Raw genomic sequence first — 22,918 nt, 5'->3', positions numbered from 1 at the left:
ATGCATAATTCATCTGTAATTAATACAAATCCATGCCTGTTCATCAAATCGCATACCTTTAATTTTATACTGTATGCGTGTGTAATGTATGTAGGGATACACATAAAGCGTATATCTTTTTATGATCTCTCTAAACAACAATTTAAATTTTTTTAATTAAAAACCCCTGAAGTTTTATGACTCGAATGTGGATGGTACAGAGTGTCAAGTGGTACTCTTCCCACTACTCGTTTTCTTAGTATGTATATATTTACGTATATATAGGCTTTTAAGAGATGCATTATTGCTGCACTGTATGATACAAGTTCAATCAATGGAATAAAAAGAATAAAAATAAAAATTGCATTGCTATTTTTATACAGTGGCTCTATTGGTGCCATTTTTACACAGATGTTTCTTGCTTACAGGCAGCTATGCGATACATGAATATCACTTTTTTATATTTCTGGGTTATATGAAAATGCAAAAAGAATGCAATAAAAAGCAAAGGACATAGAAATATAAGGTAGTAATTGTATAAAGGTTAGGTATCCTTGTGTCACTAACTTGGTTACTGCTGGGTGCTTCTTTCATGTCCTTTTTTTTTGTATTTTACAACTGAAGCTGCAAAATGTTAGATGCAAGGTCGTGAGTCTGTGTCATTATTTGACACGACCCAGCATCTTTTCTTTGATGCTTGTCTCTGCTGTTAAAAGTTAAGATGCTGGACATACGGCTACGTCATTTATTGACGGCATTAAGGCACATCATTTTCACACAGGGGCCTGTCCCTGTGTCCTCATAAACTAGGCGTTTATAAGGTCTGCCTCTCAGGCTCATTGCCAGTTCGTGGTCCTTACTGTGCAGTTCGTTTGGTTCTGAGTTTGGCGTATACCGTGTTCCTATATCTTGACCTTGACACAGCTTGTTCATTGATATTCCCTGCCCACTGCAAACCTTGGCCATGGCTTGTCCAAATACCGGCTTTTTGGAATTCTGACCTCAACACGTTTACTGGTTTTCCTTAGTTGGTGTCCTTCCTTCATGTTAAGCCAATCCACTCTAAGGTCTGGTAATGCTTCTTTCTATTACTTTCCTATGCCTGCATTTAGGTATCCTATAATTATCAAGTATACGAACAATGAAAGACTGAAAGAGTAGAGCAGATCAGAGATCTGTTGAGGAGAATGCATTACTTTTTTATTTTGCTATTTATCAGAATTATTAACTTGTACCTCTTTAGAGTTCTTATAGTGTATAAAACATTGACTAGTATCAGAACATTCACACAGTAGTTCAAACTTAAATCCCTTGAATTACATGTTAGGCATGGGGCAGGAGGAAAGTAAGGGTAAGAAGATGGAGAAAATGAGCAGTCGTCAGAACTGTATAAAATGTCAAAATAATATACTATATATATATATATATATACGGTATATTTTATTCTTTATTTTTGGTTGACAGGTATTATTCATAAACAACAGTCATGGATTCCAACATTACTTATAATTAACAAACAGGGTACAGTATTTGACACTTAAAACAATAACTACGGCTCTATCGGTGTCTCGTAGTACATTAATGAATCCGATACCGTAAAATCTCTTGACCTTCATCCGCCACCCTGGCCGTTGCAGTGCACAGCCATAGTGAACCATTTTTAGTAATATGAACTCCTAACAAGTGCTTAGCGTCTCTGGCTAAAGGACACAGTGTTATGCATCGTGTGAGTGGAAGATAGTTCCCGTGGTCTCATTATTCCTATCTGTCGTTTAGCAGTTCTTCTATCAGATCGTATTGCTTAATGCGCCTGCTGATCGTCTATGTACAAGATGTGGCCAATATGCATCTCATCTAGGTTCTGAGACCCACTGGGAAGGGCTTTTGAAAGTCTACCTACATCTACTTAAATACCTTTTCCAGATTGTTATCGTAACACCCCCTCTAGTGTGGAGGTCAAAAGGATTAAGAATAAGAAGAAAGAATAGATATTAAAAGAAAAAAGCGAGACGACAGAAAAAAGATATCGGGCGGGGAGGCTCAGCGGGCTACTCTCCCATGGTTCCCAAATTTTCTTGGATTTGTTCCTAGTTCCCCTAACTCTTGCTGTCAGATCATCCATTATGTAAACCTCTTTAATTCTGGTAATGACCCTTGCTATAGAAGGGGTAGTCTGTTTAAGCCAATCCGTTGCTACTGCTCTCCTGGCTGCCAACGTAATTTTGTGGATACGTTTTTGTTCATATCTAGACCAGCCTTCTATGGATCTGCTAAGTAAGTATAACCATGGGTCTAGTGGGCCCTAAAGAACACCTGATTAAACAACTCTTTGATCTGGGCCCAAAAGTTTACTATCTGTGGACATTCCCACCACATGTGGATGTAAGTTCCCTTATGCCCACACCCCCTCCAGCAAGTGTCCGTTGGAATCTTTTTCATCTGACATAGCTTTGCTGGCGCAGTGTACCAGTGGAGCATCGTTTTAGCCAATTTCTCCTGAAGGGACACACAGATCGAGGAGGCATGGTTCGCTTCCCAAATTTTATTTTATTTTTATACTAATGAAGATGCTGCTTTCACACAGTGAAGCTTGTATTGGTCTCCATCACCATTCTATTTTTTATTTTAAAAGTGTCGAGTTGTAAACATGGACTTTGTGATTTTTCCCACAAGGCAGTGAATTCTAGCAGCTTTCAGTAACAATCAAGAGTGTTAATGCAAACATCCCACTAGGCAGAGGATTACCTTTTGGGAATTTGAGAGGCTAATGTGCTGCTATTTATAATGTTTTAAATTTTTTATGAGAATTTAGAAAAAAATATTTATTTCCAGATGGTAGAAACCCCTAAAATGGGAAGAAAAGGTGTAGGGAGCCCCCAGAAATGGGGAGAAGAGGAGTGAGTTGTCACAAAAAGAGTGGAACAAATTTTGGGGAGGTGCAAATTGTGGAGGCACACATTTGGGAAGAGTGAGGGTGCAAATTTGGAATACGAGTGCTACAGAAGCACAAATTGGGGAAAAGAGGGAAAAGGTACACATAAGGGAGTAGAGGTGTTACGAGGCACAAATATGCTAAGGAGGCAAAACAAAATTGGCTAATTACACACAGAAAGGGGAGAAGGATGAAGGGAGACAAAAAGGTTGAATGGGGTTAGTTACCGAGGAGCAGCACAAGGGTTCATAGAACATAAAAAAAGAGAAGGTAGTATTGGCAGGGAAACACCAATATGGAGAGAGTTGGTATTGCTAGATAGGCACAAAAGTATGGTAGGGAGATGCTGAAAAGGGGATGTGGGGGTTTTGAGGGAATACATTTAAATGTAGTGGAGTAAGTGTACATTGGCAATGGGCTGAGGGACCTACTTTTGCTGAACGACCCAGTAGTAATTAGTATTATGTTATTTATATAGCGCCATCAAATTCCGCAGCGCTTTACAATGGGTGGACGAACAGACATGTAGTTGCAACCAGACAAGTTGGACACACAGGAACAGAGGGGTTGAGGGCCCTGCTCAATGATGTAAGTCTGTTGGTTCTTACCTGGGTTAGATTCAAATGAGATTTTCCATTTTTTTTTTTACAGTTTTTCTCAGTTGAGTTACCTCCAACATAAAGCAAAATAACACAGCAATATAAATAAAATGACGATGAAACTGAGCAGTATCTCAGAATATATTTGGTTAGGTCCGTAACTCCAAATTGTTGATCACGGTCATGAAAAAGTGTGGTGTCAACCAAAGAGGGGAAAGATTGGTCAAAATGTTCCTGCTTGAGGATGGAGTTTGGAAAAGAAAATAGTTACCCACCACTCTCACACGCCTTCCTGAGGCCAAGCAAGATCTTATGTAAAGTTACTATAGATATATCACAAATTAAATATTGAACTATATCTAAAGACACTGTTCTGAATAAATGATTGTAAAAAACAAACAAAAAAAACCCAACAAACTCAATAACAGAATGATTTTATTATGTAAAAACATAGTATTTAGCAGTGTGTGCAGATCCAGTGTATATAACTCACATAATAAGTTGTCTTTCAAACAAGAAACAAGTGACAGACAATGGTTCACGCCATTTTAACATCCTCAAAGTTATAAACACATAACTGAGGCACTTCTGCTTCTATCTTTGATAAATCAATTAGGCTGATTAGCCCAACACGTAAATATAATTCATATAGTCCATCAGAAAGTAAAGCTATTGTGCCTACTGTTAGGAGACAAGATTATTCTATTTTTTTTTTTTTTTTTTTTACAAAATCTTTGAAAACTTTTTTCGTATTTTTGTTTAACAGTGAAGTAAAATTCAGTAATAGTTTTAAGCACTACCATGTAATCACAGGAAAAACAAAAGGACAATTTTTTTTGTGCCCCAACATAGCATTTAATATTAGACATCAGACTTTATTAAATCATTAAATTATAACTTGCTTCCAGCAATGGTTAAAAAAAATGGGGAACTATTTTGTTTACATTGAAAAATCGCAAAATAGTGAACGTAACTTACCGAATAACAGCCTAAAAGCACAAATGATGGTGTCACTTGTGTTATATTTGTGTACCATACATTCACAATAAAAACGGTTTTGGGGGAAAAAATGAGGAAAAAATACTTTCTATGCAATAGTTTGGGGGCTGAAATCTCAATGAATAACCAACCATAACCATATTAACATAAACAGGGTTATCCAGCAAACTGTGAATTGACCAGGGAATTGAACAATTTTAGCCAATTTAGACCAAAATAACTGAATTGGAAAAACTCTCCATTACTACTCTTTAAGCTTGGTTATTTTGTCCTAAGATTTTTAATTTCTTGAGTAAATTTCCACCAATTCTCGGTTTAAAGGATAACTTGTACATATAAAACTCCAGCCTTATTGTTTATTGCATCTTTATAAGCTTCAATCCTACTGGATAGCTCGTTACATTCCATTCCATCTTGTTGGTTATTATCTTACTGTTCAAAGAATGTTGAAGTTATAAATGTGAATGATTATTTGTTTAAGACATTTCTGCTTAAGATTTAAATGACTGAACTGCTGCCTAATGAAAACAGGCATTACTGTGTTGTTTTTTTATATTCAAGTATAGTAACATTTGGAATGCCAATGTAATGGTGGGAATGTAACCTGTAAACTTCAGTAAAATTGAAATTGTAAAGACCACCGTTTTAATATATTGCTATTGTAAGAGTTGGATCACTGCTTGGTGAAATGGAAAAACTGACTGAGCTGGTGGTGATGCTCTGGAAGCAGGGCCGGTTTAACATAGGGGCTGGTGGAGCTGCAGCTCCAGGCCCAGGCCCATGGAATAGGCCCATTTAAAAAAAAACACACACTACTCTTAGGTTTGCCACCTAACTGGTATTTTACTGGCACAGCCGGTATTTGAGGCTGCCTGGCTGTGCAGGTATTGCAGTAATACTAGCAATACAAATGCAGGTATTTTTCTCAGTATAAACGGAGATTACTCTGCGATACCAGCACCAGCCAGTAGGGGTCAGTGTGTGGAGAGAGGCAGGGATAGGAAGTTACAGCATATCCCTGCCTCTCTCTACTACTCACTGATCCAAGGGGGAGCAGCTACAGAGAGTCCAGACAGCAGCTCAGGTAAGTGAGGGATGGGGGGAAAGGCAACAGGGAGACATAGGCACACTGAGACACTAGGGGACACAGGGAGACCTGGGGATTTAAAACATGGGGACACTGGAAAACATGGGGACACTGTGAGACATGGGGACGCTGAGACACATGGGTACACTGTGAGACATAGGGAGACATTGGGACATGGAGACACTAGAGACAGAGTGTCCCCATGTCTCCCAGTGTCCCCATGTCCCCCAGCTAGTGTCCCTAGTGGCTCAGTGTCCACATGGATCCCGATTTCCCCTAGTCTCCCAGTGTCTGTGTCCCAATGTCTCTGTGTCCCTAGTGACTCAGAGTCCCCATGTCTCCCAGTGTCACCATGTCTCCCAGCCAGTGTCCTCAGTGTCCCTTTTCCAAAATTGGACACATAATTGGACATTGAACTACTGTTCACATACTCTTGCTTAAAGGAACACTGTAGGGTCAGGAACACAATCATGTATTTCTGACCCTATTATGTAAAAACCACAATCTAGCCCCCCTGACTCCCTCTTGCCTCCCTAAATATAGTAAAATCTTACTTGTATTCAAGTCTGCAGATCCTGGCTCTGCCTCTGAACTGACTTCATCAGAAGTGGTGGTCTGAGCAAATTACAATGCTTCCCCATAAGATTCGCTGAGACTGTCAACTAGGCAAATCAGGGGCAGAGCCACAAGTCAAACATAGCCCTTGCCAATCAGCATCTCCTCATAAAGATAAATTGAATCAATGCATCTCTATGAGGAAAGTTCAGTGTCTGCATGCAGAGGGTGGAGACACTGAGTGGCAGTGCTGCACACTAGGCAGTACTGCCCCAGGAAGCACCTCTAGCAGCCATCTAAGGAGTGGCTAGTGGAGTTATTTTCTCTGAAAAGACAGTGTATAATGCAAAAAGCCTGAAGGGAATGATTCTACTTACCAGAACAAATACAATAAGCTGTAGTTGTTCTGGTGACTATAGTGTCCCTTTAAGTTTGGAAGCTTAAGAGGGATGTATGGCAACAAAACTTGTGTGGACTGGCTGACAATAAAATTAGTTTAGGTAATGCAGACTTTGGTTTCTTAAACACGGTGGCACGTCCCCTTTATTCTACACTCACTACCTACACCTTTACTCTGTCCCAGACTATAAACCAGGAACTTCTGCCTGCTAGTAAGACGATAAGGAGACAAGTGAACCAGCGAGTGCTAGGGGACAGACCTTAGAAAGCGTGGAGTAGACGCATCATTTGATGCATTTATGTCAAGCCCAGGGTGCTGCCTGCATAGTATGCCCTTAGTTGGACAGCCTACATGACTGGCAGGCAGCCTGACAAGCATTCATGCCAGGCTGTCCTTCCAATTCTTTGGACAAACATGCCCCCTTTTTGGGCATGTTCACCCCTTTTGGCAGGTTTGGTCATGTGATTCGCGTCAGTGGCACACCCTTTTACCCAGCCCATTGACTTCCTGCTTCACTGGACGCTGCTATTAGGGGGTATGGATTTACTTGACAGATGAAAGCATAAATTAGAGAAATTAGCATAGAGTATGTGTTTTCGTATTGCTGCATCCTTTCCCTCCAACACCATCTCCATCAGATACACGACGTTTGGGAGGTATGGTTGTTTTAGTGTTTTTGGTCGATAAGATTCTGTAATTAGGTCTATCATAATTGTCAGCTCCAGGCCCACTGGGCTCTTAATCTGGCCCTGTCTGGAAGTATTATTTCCCAGAATGTTTTAGATGCTCTTTGGAATGTTCTTTACAGAAAATGTCCAATTTTATTTAATACATTTTTTTTATGCTTTATGCATGTGCAAGCAACTTAAAATCCAAATGGGGTCGAGATAGGAATAATGGTAAATGAGTACCTCTACACAAGCCTTGAGTGCCTGGTCTCTCTGGATGTTGAGTTCAGATCATTGGTCATTCTGACCATTAGCAAGTCCATCTTGTGCACACTACTGCCTAGTAACTGGTCCAGTGGCCACTCCTCAAATGGCCACTAGAGGTGCTTCCTGGGTCAGTGCTTCATAATGTGCAGCACTGACCCTCAGCATCTCCACACTTTGCATGGAGGCGCTGATCGTTCTCCATAGAGATGCATTGATTTAATGCATCTCTATGAGGAGATGCTCATAAGCGTAGCATGGCGTTTTGATGATCTCAGCCAATGGGGCGGAGCTAGCGCGGAGACCCGTGCGTAGCTGAAAAAAGGTGAGTAACGCGCCTAAATATTTGTAACAGAACTATAGCGTCAGGAATACATGTTTGTATTTTTGACACTACAGCGTTGCTTTAAGCACTTTGGCAGTTATGATAATCTTTGTGACAGGGGCTGACCAGTGCATGAGGACTAAATGACAAGGTTTCTAAAAATCATTTTTTTATGAGTTTGAACGACCATATACATTTTACGCACTTACACAGGTGCACTGAAATGCTTTTTTTCATGTCAACAGCAGTCATAAGGCTAAATGAACAGTTCACATTTGAGAGTTTCTGTTTGGCTGGGGTAACAGGTCCAGACAGCTGAAATTAGGAGGTAAATAGCTGTTTTAGCCGGCTGCTAGTCTTTTTTTAACAAAATGTTTTTGCCGATATCACCCCAGCACTAAGTAAAAGCAAACGTTAAAATACCAGCATGTCACTGTAAATACAACTATCTGAAATTAAATATTGCTAAATTAAACCACTTGAAAAAGATGGATTTCCATTTAGATAGTTTATATTAAATGCAATTTAGAATTATGTTTTCCCTAATGCCCAGGGAGGTGCAATGGCAAATCTCCTTATGACAAAATAAATAGTTGCCTGCACCAGTGGTTTCCAACCCAGTCCTTGAGACACACCAACAATGCAAGATTTAGCAATTCTTCAGGTCTGACAAAACTTGGACAGTTGGATTTCCTTGAGGCCTGAGTTGGGAACCAAAAGTCTAGACCTGGAGTAGGCAACCATCAGCATTCCATGCTGGTGCATGGACCACATTTTACAGTCATAATGCTAGCAAAGGGGAGATGTGGTCCACAACATCTGGAATGATGAAGGTTGATCCGTTCTAGACTACCATTTATAAATAGTACCTCAAAATTCTGACTAACTTATAGCAGTGCCTAATTCTGCCCTTGCTCTGCACATATGCTCTATCCAGTTACTTGCCCCGTTAAGCCTATATATAACATTACATTTTCTTTGACGGAAGTTTACTTCTTGGGGACACAGAATGTGCCATGTAAATAAATTCTGTTCATCTTAGGTGTAGAACCTGCTGGTTTATGGATGTTTGCTGGTTAACTGACCTTTTGTGTGCTTATGTTTATGACTGCTTGTGGATATTACATTGCATTACCATTTAAGTGTATTTAGCATTATATTTGTTAAACTTCACATACTAAAAGGCACTGTTTACTGTGCATTCTTGGAAAATATATGCTAAATCAATCCTTCTCAGCTCTTAATAATCACCAATTAACCAGTTCTGATCAAGTTAGGGTTTTACAAAAAACAGCCCGGTGGAACCAGTGTAGTCAATCCTGAGACTAAGATACACTAAGCCCAAAACACACACACACACAAAAAAAAAACCACATCTGAATTTCTAGCACTGATAGATTTGATCTCCCTTTAGGCATCCTGCTGGTTAAATTTGTGCAAGTAATTATTTCTTACCATTTACTTGGGCGTTAGACATGTTAATAGTTGTTAAGAGGGCCAAACTTTCTGAATGTCTGAGTAAAAGAAACAAATGTGTAATTATCACATTGATCAAGCTTCACACGTTTTGCCAATTTTGGGACAACACCACGCAAAGATCTGAGTCCCATTCTCTGTTCTTCATACCAGATATTATCTGTTGAACCAACCTCTTTTCGAGCAGTGAGGTAAAAGGGTGCATTTACTTCCATCTGTGTAGGTGGACGGTAAGTATACATGTACTTATATAAGAGACAATATGGACATCTTCTGTGCCCCTTTGAATGCTCGTGGTATACCTGTCCATAACACATTTTGTTAGGGTTAGCCTGCTTGTCCCTCTTCACACTGTCTGTTCTAGCGAAGAATGGTCTGTTATTTGCATCCTTCAGAAGTTCAATGTCACCAAACATCAGATCTGCATGCTCCTGTAAAGTCCTCATATTGAGAAATTGGCTATTATATTTTACCACAGAAGACAACAATGGTACCGGACCATCGTCCCCCAGACAACCAATTCTCCACATTTCTTCTTCATCTGCCAGTGAGAAATAGACAATATTGCGTGATCGAGAACCTGACATGCCAGCTTTGTTGAGTAATCTTAGCTTTTCCTTCAGCTTTTGGGAAGAGGAATTGAAGACACTGCTGGTTATAGAGAAACCAGCTCCAGCATTTTTCAGGATGCGGTCCAACCCCCGCCGGATAGCATGAAGGGAGGTGGCAAGAAAATCTGATCCATCGGTTTTCTTCACAGTGACATAAAAGTCTTCCAAAAGTTCATTCAGTTTAACAGCTGGAACCTTGAAGAACATTAAAAAAGTAAGTGAGATATAAGACTGGGACAACAATTTCAGAAAGAGTGAAGTGTCCTTATTCACAAATAAAATGTATAACCAATTACAGTAATTTAAAGGGTTACTATAGCGATAACAATACAACAGCCTGTTGTTGTGGTTATGATGCTTGGAGTACCCTGGCCCCATTTCCCGGTAATGTGGTAAATGTGGCCCTCTTACCTGGGCTTGTTAGGCACCGAATCTCTTCTATTGCTGGTTGTGACATGCATCCAGCTTCTGCAGATGCTGATCCTTTCATTCAATGGCTAAGAGCTTCAGTGGATTGCTCACAGCCAAAGACTATAATTCTGACATTAGTCAGCCCAAAAACTAGTTCTGGGCTAGCTTATGACGTTCCATGAGGCTGCCAGAGCAGTTAAACTGCCAGCAGCAGATGGGGTAATCTCTGTTTTTTACATAGCGAAACACTGCACATACAAACTCTCAACACCATAACTACTTCAAATCATTTAAGCCGTGGTGCTTGGAGTTACCCTTTAAGAACTGGGTCTCAGCATTTTTACTCGCTGGGTATATTCTTATTCCGTAAACTAGGAGTTGTTTATCCCATTGTACAGCGCTATGGAATTTGCTGGCGCTATATAAATTATAAAATAATAACATTAAAGGGTCACTACAGGGAAGGGGTTTTCTTACCCGGATACAGCGCCGGGATCCTCCTGATGCCGCGCCCCTTATTTCGAAATACGAAATAGGAGGGTGCGAGCAGGGAGCAATAAAACGTTTCTATTCAGAAGTGTCATTGCTCCCTGGTGCGCATGCGCAGCTTTGCCGCACATGCACAGATACTTCATAGGGCGGCATTCATGTCTCGACTAGGAAGCACCTCTAGTGGCCATCTGAGTATCCACTAGAGGTATTCCTCAGCAGTAATGTAAATACTGCCTTTTTACGAAATGGCAGTGCTTACATTAAAAAGCCTGCAAAGACATGCTATAGACACTAGAACTACTACGTTTAGCTGTTGTGGTTCTGGTGACTATAGTGTCCCTTGAATATAGAGGGGAAAAAAGAATCATTACAAATGTAAGATATAAAATGTCTGTATCATTATTCTAGAAATTATTTTAAAAAAAATTACAAAATATGCACATTCCTAGCTTAATTTTTAGCACGACATATGATGCAAACATTTTGTACTTTGCAGATTACTTTATATTTTTTTTATACATATACAGAATGTGTAATACTGCCCCTGACTTAGGGTGACCACATTTCCTAACCGCCATTCAGTGACACTTTCAGAAGTGCATTCCATACATTTTACTACCCGTCTCTATCCCTTCCATTTATATTAGAACCACCCCTACCACTTCCATGAATATTAGAACCACCCCTACCCCTTCCATGCACATAAGAACCCCACATACCCCTTCCATGCATATAACCCCCCCTTTCCCGTTCCATGCATATTAGTATCCCCCTAACCCCTTCCATGCATATTAGAACCCACCCTACCCCTTCCATTCATATTAGTACTCCCCTAACCCCTTCCAATTATTTTTCTACCTACCCCTCCTCCCATCCATATTAGTAGCCCCCTTAAACCCTTCCAATTATTTTTCTACCTCCCCCTCTCCCCCTATCCTTATTAGTAGCCCCCCCTAACACTTTCCAATTATTTTTCTACCTACCCTTCTCCCCATCCATATTAGTAGCCCCCCCTAACCCCTTCCAATTATTTTCCTACCTCCCCCCTCCTCCCATCTATATTAGTAGCCCCCCTATACCATTCCAATTATTTTTCTACCTCCCCCTCCCCCCATCCATATTCGTAGCCCCCCTAACCCCTTCCAATTATTTTTCTACCCACCCCTCACCCCCATCCATATTAGTAGCCCCCCTAACCCCTTCCAATTATTTTTCTACCTCCCCCTTCCTCCCATCCATATTAGAAGCCCCCCTAACCGCTTACATTCATTTTTCTACCTCCCCCCCACCCCCCTTCTTTAACCCTTCCATTAATTAACACAAAAAATGCTCAGGCAGCTGTTTTTTTTCTTTTCAAACTGTTGTCCCCCCCTTTTACCTGACATAGCAGGGGGACCTCTGGACGTCCGGCGGGCGAAGTGTCAGACTGAGCGGAGGGGAAGGTGCTCCCCTTCCCAGTCTGCAGGGCGTGCGGTTCCCTGATGGAGCCGCGTGCAGCCTGAGGGCACCCGCAGCCGGCGGAGCTGGGTGGGATTTCTATATAACGTGTCCCCCCCGCATGATTTGCTGAGGGGGATGCATCCCCCCGACCCCCCCAGTTCCTACACCCTTGGATACAGGGAATGGTTACCCAATAGAGGGTGTATAGATGATTACTGGAAGGGTTAATGTAACTGCCCTGCTAGAGGGATGTGCCATTTGTCAGATCACAGGAAACGTTTAACAATTAGGTTCCTTCTTCTTAAGCAAAACCTTCAGTTCCGATCCTCTGGCTAGGTGTGAAAGTTTGCACCCAATTATGTGCAAAGCTCTGGGCCCATGGTGAGCTCTGGACCCCAACTCCAGCCCAACTCCAGCACTCCTGATATGCCCGGAGAGCAAAGATTTGAGGGAGATGTTTGGTTTTTGAAGCTGCTGTTGCAGTGTTGATATTTGTGCAAGAACTCAGTGTTGGCTTTTGAGGTCATTCATTTTAGAGATGTTTCATGATATTTGCTTTATGCGGCAATCTGCTCCATGGTTCTGTTGGTGTTTTTTTTTAAACTAATATCTGGAAGTTCTGGGACCCCTGTATCTTCTATTAGCAGAATGTTTTGTTGCCATGAGAACTTGCTTGACAAATGGTTGATTTGTTTGGGTATTCCCTCAATGATCTACATAGGGCTATAGCAGCTTAAAATGGTGAGATATAATGATGTCAACTGGTAGGTATGGTGGAAGAACACCATAAACTAGTCCTAAATGAAAGCACAAAGCCTCTTACACCAGATCCTACATATTTGAAGCATAGAATCTTAAAGGAACACTATAGTCACCTAAATTACTTTAGCCAAATAAAGCAGTTTTAGTGAAGTATTGTAGTTAACACTGTAAGTCCAGTGTAATGGATCCAGGAGCTAGTTCACTTAAAAAAGGCTTTGTTAGGAAAAACACAATATTTGTATATATGGTGTGTATACCTTTGTTGTATACACACCATATATACAAATATTGTGTTTTTCCTAACAAAGCCTTTTTTAAGTGAACTAGCTCCTGGATCCATTACACTGGACTTACAGTGTTAACTACAATACTTCACATTTCAGACAGATTTTTGGTGAAATCTCTGCCCATATCCAGTTTTGAGCACTTCACTTTAAGTCAGACTCCCTCATCCCTGTGTGTTGCATTAGGCACACCAGACCAACCTGATTTTAAAGCAGTTTTAGTGTATAGATCATTCCCCTGCAATTTCACTGCTCAATTCACTGTCATTTAGGAGTTAAATCAGTTTGTTTCTGTTTATGCAGCCCTAGCCATACCTCCCCTGGCTATGATTGACAGAGCCTGCATGAAAAAAAAAAACTGGTTTCACTTTCAAACAGATGTAATTTACCTTAAATAATTGTATCTCAATCTCTAAATTGAACTTTAATCACATACAGGAGGCTCTTGTAGGGTCTAGCAAGCTATTAACATAGCAGGGGATAAGAACATCTTAATTAAACAGAACTTGCAATAAAGAAAGCCTAAATAGGACTCTCTTTACAGGAAGTGTTTATGGAAGGCTGTGCAAGTCACATGCAGGGAGGTGTGACTAGGGTTCATAAACACATGGATTTAACTCCTAAATGGCAGAGGATTGAGCAGTGAGGCTGCAGGGGCATGTTCTATACACCAAAACTGCTTCATTACGCTAAAGTTGTTCAGGTGACTATAGTGTCCCTTTAAAGGAAACAAAAATGCACTATACTTTTTTTTTTTTATTTGACAATTTTTATTATTTCGTCATTTATCAAGAATATGGGGGGTACAGAAAGAAGAAAGGGGGAAAGGGAAGGGGGGTTGCATATATCACATAGACTTTACAGAATCACTTCTGTTAATTACATTCATAATATTGCACAGATAGTGTATAAACTTCCCATACAGGATGGACATTGGCATAGTTTATCGTATTATTGTTAGCACAAAGGGAAACAATTCGCAGTGCAAATAATATTAGTGTTTATCTGTATTTTGTAGGATAATGTGGTCCAGCCGAGTTATGTCGGAAAGTATCCCACTTGTTGACTTAAGTGCTGTTTTACTGTTTAGTGTAACCCAACCACTACATGTCTCATAAGTCTCAGTCCTGAGCATGACCTCCACGCTCTAATGATTTATCCACGGATTGGCCCATTGGGCAAACCGTGCCTTGGCATTTCTCTTCGAGTCTGTTCCAATTATCCCAGGCTATCTCCCAGTACTTTCTATATGTTTTATGACTTTTGTTGGGGGGGGTGTTTTGTCGCCTCATCGTGATTTCAAAGTGGCTAGATTGCCTTATGAGGGTCTTACACATGGAGATAGGGGGTATGGTTTGCGAGAGCCAGTTCCTTGCCAGAGCGCCCAAGGCCACTATATTTATATGGAACATAAGATACCTGTCTGGTTTAGGTATTGAGTTCGGAATGTCGAAGAGAACATAATGCTCCAGTCTAGGGGCAATACCTTCCCTGTGCAGTTTTTGATAAGTGTAGCTATGTCTTCCCAGTATTGTTTCAGGAGCGGGCACATCCACCATATGTGTGCCATTGTTCCTATACCTTGTTTACATCTCCAGCAAGTTTGTGGTAATTTCGGGTTGTACTTGTGCAGTCTAACTGGTGTCAAGTACCACCTGTACAGGAGTTTCCTAGCCAGCTCTATATGTTTTGAACAAAGGGAGAGACTTTTGGGGGTTAGGAACATACGTTCCCAGTCCTGTTCTGTGAATGTTCTGTGGAGTTCTTTTTCCCATGCTTTAGTAAAGCTATGTTCGTTCAAAGCTTGTTTTGCAGGTAAGGCTGCGTAGATGGTGGATATAGTTTTTAAGGGTGGTTTGGTCCCTACGTACATAGTTTCGAATTCCGTTAATTGTTGTGTCTTGAGAACTATTGTTGCCTTCTGGCATTGTGTGTGGAACCACGAGGCTAATTGTCGGTATGAGTAGTGTGCTATTATCGGTAAGCCATGGGCTTCCGCTAGTTTGTCGAATGCCGTTAGATTCTGATTGGTAAGCAGCTGGTGCCGTTCCCAGAGTCTATAATTAAAATCTGGGATAAGATGCTTGAGTGTGTTAAGTGGCATGGCTTTGGATATTAATGAGTTATTCGTTAGGGTAGCTCTGTGTTTCTCCCAAGTTTGTAGGGATAGCACAGTGGTAGGGAGGCAGTTCGAAGTTTGCGGTCTGTCGTGTGATGGGAGCCACACTAAATTGTCAGTGCTGATATTCCCAGCCCATTCCGCTTCTAATTGTTTCCATTGGGGCTCAATCTTCCCCGGTCTCGCTTGAACAATACTGCTAAGTATGGCGGCATGGTAGTACTGTTTGAAGTTTGGCAAATTCATGCCCCCTCTTCTCAATGGCATATGCATAGTTTTTAGGGCGACTCGCGCCCTTTTAGCATTCCATACAAATCTGTTCACCAACGCTGTAAGGTAGTGAAATAGCTAGAGGGTATGTGGAGTATGAGGGATCTGAACAGGTACAATAGTTTGGGGAGTATTATCATTTTGACGGCCACTATGCGACCAGAAATGCACTATACTTTTAATGGGAACCTATATCAGTGATACATTACATTTGGCATATTTATTATATTACATTAGTATTTTAAAGTTGTTTATGTAGAACTAAATGAGTGGAGAAATAAAAGAAATGACCATTCCAGCTCACCTTGGTGAAGTCCATACAATCTTTCAACCCTCTGGTCATGCACCAGTAGCGCCAAACATTTAGTGCGTACAACGTTGCCTTGGTAGTGTTGGAGCTCACAGCACTGATGCACAGATCTTTCAAATCGTCATGGAAATGAAAAATTGGAAACCTGTTCAGTTTAGTTGAATATGCTGAAAAGAAAACAGAAAAACACAACTAATACATTATCTGTTTTTGTAGAAAGGACAATGAAGAAGCCACATGCTGCAAAGATCACAATAATATAACACAACCACATCTCAAATTGGCATTGTAGTAATGTTCTCATTCGGTGTATCAGCAGCTGGGTCCCAGATCATTTGAGGCACAGAAATTGCACATTTTACCTGTTTATACAGGTCCACTCTAATACTATATGTGCAATATTTATCTGCTCTTATGCTTGGACTGATTCATTTATAATTTGGACTTTTGATTTGGACTTCTATTGCTGCTACACAGAACTAAGGAATTATATATTGATTACTTTTTTGATGCTTTAAGAGTTTTCAAGCTCCTGGATTACTCTAACTCTATAACTTTTTTTGATGTTTTAAGAGATTTATATTTTGCACTTATACTGATATTTTCATTGATTGTATGTAAAACTGCATCACATGTCTAATATCTACTAGCTGCACTATCTAGCTTTCAAATATTTTCATTCACATTTTTAAGCTCCTGGATTACTTTATCTCTATACTTGTGAAAACCTCTGGGATTTGGTGAAACCCCACTCTTTCCAGTTTCTGAGCTTTTATTCATTTATTCTCTGTCTTATTCCCTCTTACTTAGTTTCTGATAGACATACTTTCTGGCTATCAGGACTCACTACTAATACAACTAATACATTATTTGTTTTTGTAGAAAGGACAATGAAGAAGCCACATGTAGCAAAGATCACAATAATATAACACAACCACATCTCAAATTGGCATTGTAGTAATGTACTCATTCGGTGTATCAGCAGCTGCGTCCCAGATCATTTGAGGCACAGAAATTGCACATTTTACCTGTTTATACAGGTCCACTCTTAAGTACAAGTCCACGTCCTTGCTTTGTGTGTTGACCTCTGTGCTACTATGCGGCTGTACAGGGCCCAGGCCACATAGAGAGAGAAAGCAGGCCCTGTATCACCAATGTGTGTGTGTGTGTATATATATATAGTAGTGGCCTGGGCTCCCACGGGTGAATATATATAGCACTACATATTATATATATCACTATAAATATATGTACCCATGGACTGGCTTGAATAGTGAATGTGGGGCCCAGGGCCCTGTCTTATGAGTCCTGGCTGTCAAGAGTGTTACGACGACAATGCTCTCATGTGGCACAATGCCAGGGTTCGCAAGAGAGGACCTGCCTCCCTTTACTATATAAGCAGCAAGCAGAGAGCTTGCACAGTGCCACCAGACGACCAGCGAATGTAGTGCCCCCACCCCCACAGGCACGGAGGAGGGATAACGCTAAAAAACGCTGCTCACAGACCATAAAACACAGCCCTTATCCTACCCTACAAATGTACACACGCACACTGCATCCACTACACACACTGTATCCAATATGCACACACAGGGCCGGTGCTCAGGGGCGTACCTAGAGCATTCGGCACCCGTGACGGACCCTGTGTTTGGCACACACCCCCTCTTTAAAATGTACAAAAAACACCCACAAGTTTTTTGTACCCCCTACACATAAATAACTCTGCATCCCCCCCACACATAAAACTCTGCACCACCTCTACATATAGAAACCCTGCACCCCCTACATATTAAAACCCTGCACCACCCCCACATATAGAAACCCTGCACCCCCTACATATAAAACCCCTGCACCACCCTCACACATAAAAACCCTGCACCCCCCTTACACATCAAATTCATACCCCCTTCATATAAAAACCCTGCACCCCTTTACATAAAGTTTATACACCCCCTTCACATAAAAACCCTGCATACCCCTTATACATCAAATTAATACCTCCCTTTCACATAAAAAACTTTCACCCACCCCTACACATAAAGTTCATACACCCCCTAAACATAAAAACCCTGCACACCCCCTATACATTAAACTAATACCCCCCTTTCACATAAAAACCCTACACCCCCTACACATAAAGTTCATAAACCCCTTGCATTCTCTACTCACAACTGATGATGAATTGTGGAAATGCTCTGCTGCCCTGCTCCGACTCTGAACACTACTGCCGCTGCGGTGCCACCCTCACAGCCTGGAATCTGTGAAGGCAGACAGACGGCGGTGGCGTGACGTCGGCATCATATTGCGCACGTCTGCCCTCCACAACACTCCTCCATAAACCTGCCGCGGCCCACGTTATAAGAATGGATTAAGGGTGACTCATGACACTGGAAGTCATGGCACCCCCCTAGTGAGTGGCACTTGGGGCCGGTGCTAAACTATTTTGCACCCTAGGCAAGACCAACTACTTGCAACCTCCCCCTCTCAAAAAAAAAACAACTTGCAAACTTTGTTTCTCTTTCTCTCCCAACCCATTTGTATGTCTCATTTTCTCTTCCCCAGCCCCTCTGTGTGTCTATTTCTCTCCAAGCCCTTTTTCTACCTCTCCCCGGCCCCTTTGTGTGTCTCTATCTCTCAATCTTTGCCTGTCTCTTTTCCCCCTTTCACAGCCCCTCTGAATGTCGGTGTTCCCATCTCCTCTCTGTGTGTGTCATTGTACTCTTCCCCAACCCCTCTGGGTGTGTCATTGTCCTCATCACCAGGTCCTTTTATGTGTCTTTCTCTCTTCCCCCCTCCATGGCAGCTCACCTTTCCATTGTAGTATGGCCGCGCAGACCGTGAGTATAGGATCTTCTGTATCCTCTACCTATTCTGACAGAAAGCTGTTTGTTGCTCCCAGCCAGGTAGAGGATACAGAAGATCCTGTACCCACGATCAGCGCAGCCACACTTCGAGAAGTGACAGGCAGGAGGGGGAGTTCTGTGCGCTTTACTTCTGCTGGTCACCCAGACATTGTGCGGTGCGCCATAGTGGCTACCTAGTTTGTCTTGCGGTAGCGCCCGTCCTGTACACACAGGTACTGCATTCACTCTACACACTCTGCATCTACTATACACACATTGCGTCCACACACATTAACTGCATCCTTGTCAGAAGACTATGGGGTGTGCCCTGTGGGTAGCAGTCATGACTATGTATTTGGATTTCTCATTAACAGCTCAAATCTGTGGCTTGTCAAGTGAGTTGAAGAATGCACTCTTATCCTCTTCATATATCAATATGTCCTCCCACAACTAAAACAGACCCAACAACTGAATGGACTTTGAGATTGAGGGAGAGAGTAAACTCCTATGGGCAACCGGAGTCTCCACTGGGAGTATTTTAATACCTATAGTTACCAGGATGATGCTATCTCTGTGCATTACAGGAAATAGGTAACATACATAGCATCATTCTTGTGAATCATATACTGCAATTCTAAATAACTGGACTAACATATCTACTCTAATCTATATCATTCTATCCATTCATTCTTTGGAACTTGGCGAGATACATACTACATTATGCAGTACTGATATCAAACATGGTTAATATAGTTACTATGTTCAGCATGCTTCATATATTGTATTTATTTTACAGCATTGCAACAATGTGTGTACATGTCGTTACTTGTGTGTTTTTGTTGCAAACCAAGAAAGTGAAAATTACACTTACTGTCGCTGTTAGTTTAGCGCTGGTTTTCAACCTGCAAAGAAAGTAATTTATCTGCCAGGACTCCATTCTGTCCCTTAACATCTCTGCAGATGGACTGTAAAAGACTACCCTCTTTCTATCTCACATAATGCAAAGCAACATTTATAGGTCAAACTTAATGGCGGAATTCTAGTAGCAAATGAGGTGGGAAGAAGGACCCTGAGCAAACTACAGTTATTCTTTGCTGCCTGTAATGCTCTACAAGAAGATACATCTTCTTAAGAGACGCTTTATAAGTGTACTTGTTGCATGCCGGTATTATGCTCACATATAGATATACACCTCAATTTACTACTGATGCTGTGCTAATTGCAACTTTCCAAATGGCATAACCTTCTTGTGATGCAGATGTATCAAATGTTCCAACTTGAACACACCATAGGAAACCAGAGAAACTGCGAGGTCAATTGCTATTTACTAATTGGTGTCACCCTTTTATAGGCTAAAAACAATATTTTGTGGTGTAAACAGGCTCTCACTAAGCAAGCAATTAGCTCTTTGCAGTTGAGAGCAGCAGTGAAAGTGAAAGTAAAATTATTAAAGCCATACATGACCCCAGCATGTAATTAGTGACCATAGGCTGCATCTCTCTAATGAAAATAAATAACTAATTTTTGGGGCCCAACAAGTATTTTTGGGGCCCAACAAGTGTTTTATACTCCTTAAAAACAATGGGTCAGAGCAGTGGTTTTCAAATCAGTCCTCAAGGCTCCCCTACCAGTTCAAGATTTAGGGATTACCCAGTTGTGTCAAAGGTGTTTTTTTTTTTTGTTTGTTTGTTTTTTTTGTTCTAAAAACACCTTAGACACAACTGGGTAATCTCTAAATCCTGGACTGGTAGGAACCACTGGATTAAAGGATACCCAGACTCTGGCGTTGAAATGGATTAACCCAATAAGGATCCGATAGCTAAACGTATTGGGCCAGAAGATGCTCAGTCTTCTGGACAATCATTGAAGGGCTTATTCCTACACATACTGGACTAGGAGATGCAAAGAAATGCATCTCTAGAATTGTTATATAGAATATTTCATAGTCTTGCAGGATTCCTAGATTATCAGTAATAACAACTGGGAAACTCTGCAGGTATGTAGCAAATCTACCCTCTTCCTACTTATTTAAACCTTGAGGATGCATTGTCCCTAATGTTTGTTAATCACTACTAATAGAAGGTCCATCATTTATGGTATACAAGCTACTGCATTGGTAATATAGAGCATCTAAAAACTATGTGTATCCCAACTTGCTGTGCATTTCAATGTGCATATAGCTGTGCATGAGGATTCCTCTGTCAGTGACATAATTTATGCCTGAAAAAGTTTTGTGATGGAATACAATACAAGAGTACAGTTTTGACACATAATTCATAGCTTTACCACAAATCAACAAAGTTTACTCCTGACAAAATAATGCAGATGGTGTATTTTAAGGTACTCTGCCAGATATACATTTGTACATAGATATACATAGAATAAACATTATCCTTGAGCTTATTTGATAAACAAGGGGCTGAGGAAAGTCGACATGAGTTGGAAAAATGTGATACTCATCTATTTGCACCTTAAAGGGACACTCCAGGCACCCAGACCACTTCTGCCCATTGGAGTGGTCTGGGTGCCAACTCCCACTACCCTTAACCCTGCAACTGTAATTATTGCAATTTTCATAAACAATTTTCATCTACTAGACAGCCACTAGAGGGCACTTCCTGGTTCATAGCACAAGTTTTGTGCTAGAGCGTCGCTGGACGTCCTCACGCTGTGTGAGGACCCCCAGCGTTGCTTAATTCCCCATAGGAAAGCATTGAAAAGCATTTTCAATGCTTTCCTATGGAGAGCTCAAATGCGCATGCACTGGGTGTCCGGCAAAGGTGGGTATTACTTACCTGAACCAGTCCCTCACGGTCGTCGCTGTTCTCTTCCAGCAGATCCTGTTATGCTCTTGGCACTTCAGCTGCCAGGAGCCAACATCACTGCTGTAGCGGAGAGCTGATTTCTCACAGCTTAACTCCACCAATATATCCAGAGGATGCAGGAACAAGTAATAAATCCCAGAGAATATCCAGCACAGTCAGCAATAAAATCCAATAGTATCCCATCACCTTTCCCAATAACTGGACAACACACAGTATCAGGAGTAGAACTATCCCAGAGGAAAGAGAGACAGAGTGGAGGGTGGCGCTTCGTACCGATCTCTGGAAGGAGCACATCGACGAAATTCAACCCTTCCGGTGCGAGGAAATCCTGACCACTAACCAGCGCCAAGCAGAACAACTAGAGCTGCGGATGCCATTATTGGGAAACCAGCCCTCAGAGGAATGGGTAAGCGAACTGGAGACGCTAATTGAGACTGAGGTGTGGCTGGATGATTCCTATCGGGCCCTGCGGTGGCATGCTTACCACCTCTACCCATGTCTGATCGAGTACAAGTGTACAAGGGGAAGACTGCGATGGCCCTGGTTTGTTGTGGGATACTATTGAAACTAGTCTCTGGTTCAGAGACACCGACATTGCTCGCTTCTGGTCCATCCGAGCTGAGCGGGCAGACAACTGGGACCTTACGGAGATCAATGCCATTCAGCCAGATACATCTTTTCTTGCCAACCGGGAGTGGGAACTAGAACAGGATTATGTTTGCCTATTCCAACGTATAACACCGCCTGTCTCTGACATGATCGGGCTTATTGACTGTATACCACCGGAAGCATTGAGTTTAGTTCTACTTCACCCTCAATTTGGAGTCCTGTCTCTTATTTGGGGAATCTGCTACAAGGGATTGCTATGCTCTGCATATTCCCTTGCTATAATCACTCCTAAGCTCTTTTAAGAGCTCGTTCCTGCTTCGCTCTGAAGGAAGAGAGGTGCGGTGGTTGTGGTGTCGGCTAGAGTGCTTGGAATCCTCGAGAAGCGCTAGGAGCATCCATCAACGGAGGTACCTAGTCGGGGTGCCAGGTGATCCGTTACAACTGCTATATAGCATTGAGGTCTATGGAAGATCCTGCGAGATCATCCATAGACAGAGCCAGTTTCACTACAGTGTTCACTGGTGGCGGCTTAGGCGATCGACACATGTAAATGATGGTAGTTCCATCGGAAAAATATGTAAGACAAAATAATCCCTACTTTGTCTCTGTATATTTCTTGACTGGGTTGGAATTTCAGTGAAATTCCCACCCAGTCAAT

The 22,918-nt window shown here is 41.6% G+C and overlaps 1 protein-coding gene across 1 annotated transcript in view; it reads right to left on the bottom strand.

Moving 5' to 3' along the window:
* Positions 1-7,773: 7,773 nt before the first annotated feature.
* Positions 7,774-22,918, bottom strand: part of KIAA1958 (KIAA1958 ortholog) — a 117,356-nt gene continuing 102,211 nt past the window's right edge. The window contains exons 3-4 of the mRNA XM_063455298.1: positions 15,978-16,150; positions 7,774-10,090 (exon numbers count right to left, since the gene is read on the bottom strand). Coding sequence (XP_063311368.1) covers positions 9,287-10,090; positions 15,978-16,150 — 977 coding nt within the window. The 3' untranslated portion in view covers positions 7,774-9,286. The remainder of the gene's footprint in view (positions 10,091-15,977; positions 16,151-22,918) is intronic.

The sequence above is a fragment of the Pelobates fuscus genome, chromosome 5 (genome assembly GCF_036172605.1).
Source record: "Pelobates fuscus isolate aPelFus1 chromosome 5, aPelFus1.pri, whole genome shotgun sequence".
NCBI classification, from domain to species: domain Eukaryota; kingdom Metazoa; phylum Chordata; class Amphibia; order Anura; family Pelobatidae; genus Pelobates; species Pelobates fuscus.
The sequence above is the reverse complement of the archived record's forward strand: the minus strand, read 5'-3'. Positions and strand labels throughout refer to the sequence as shown.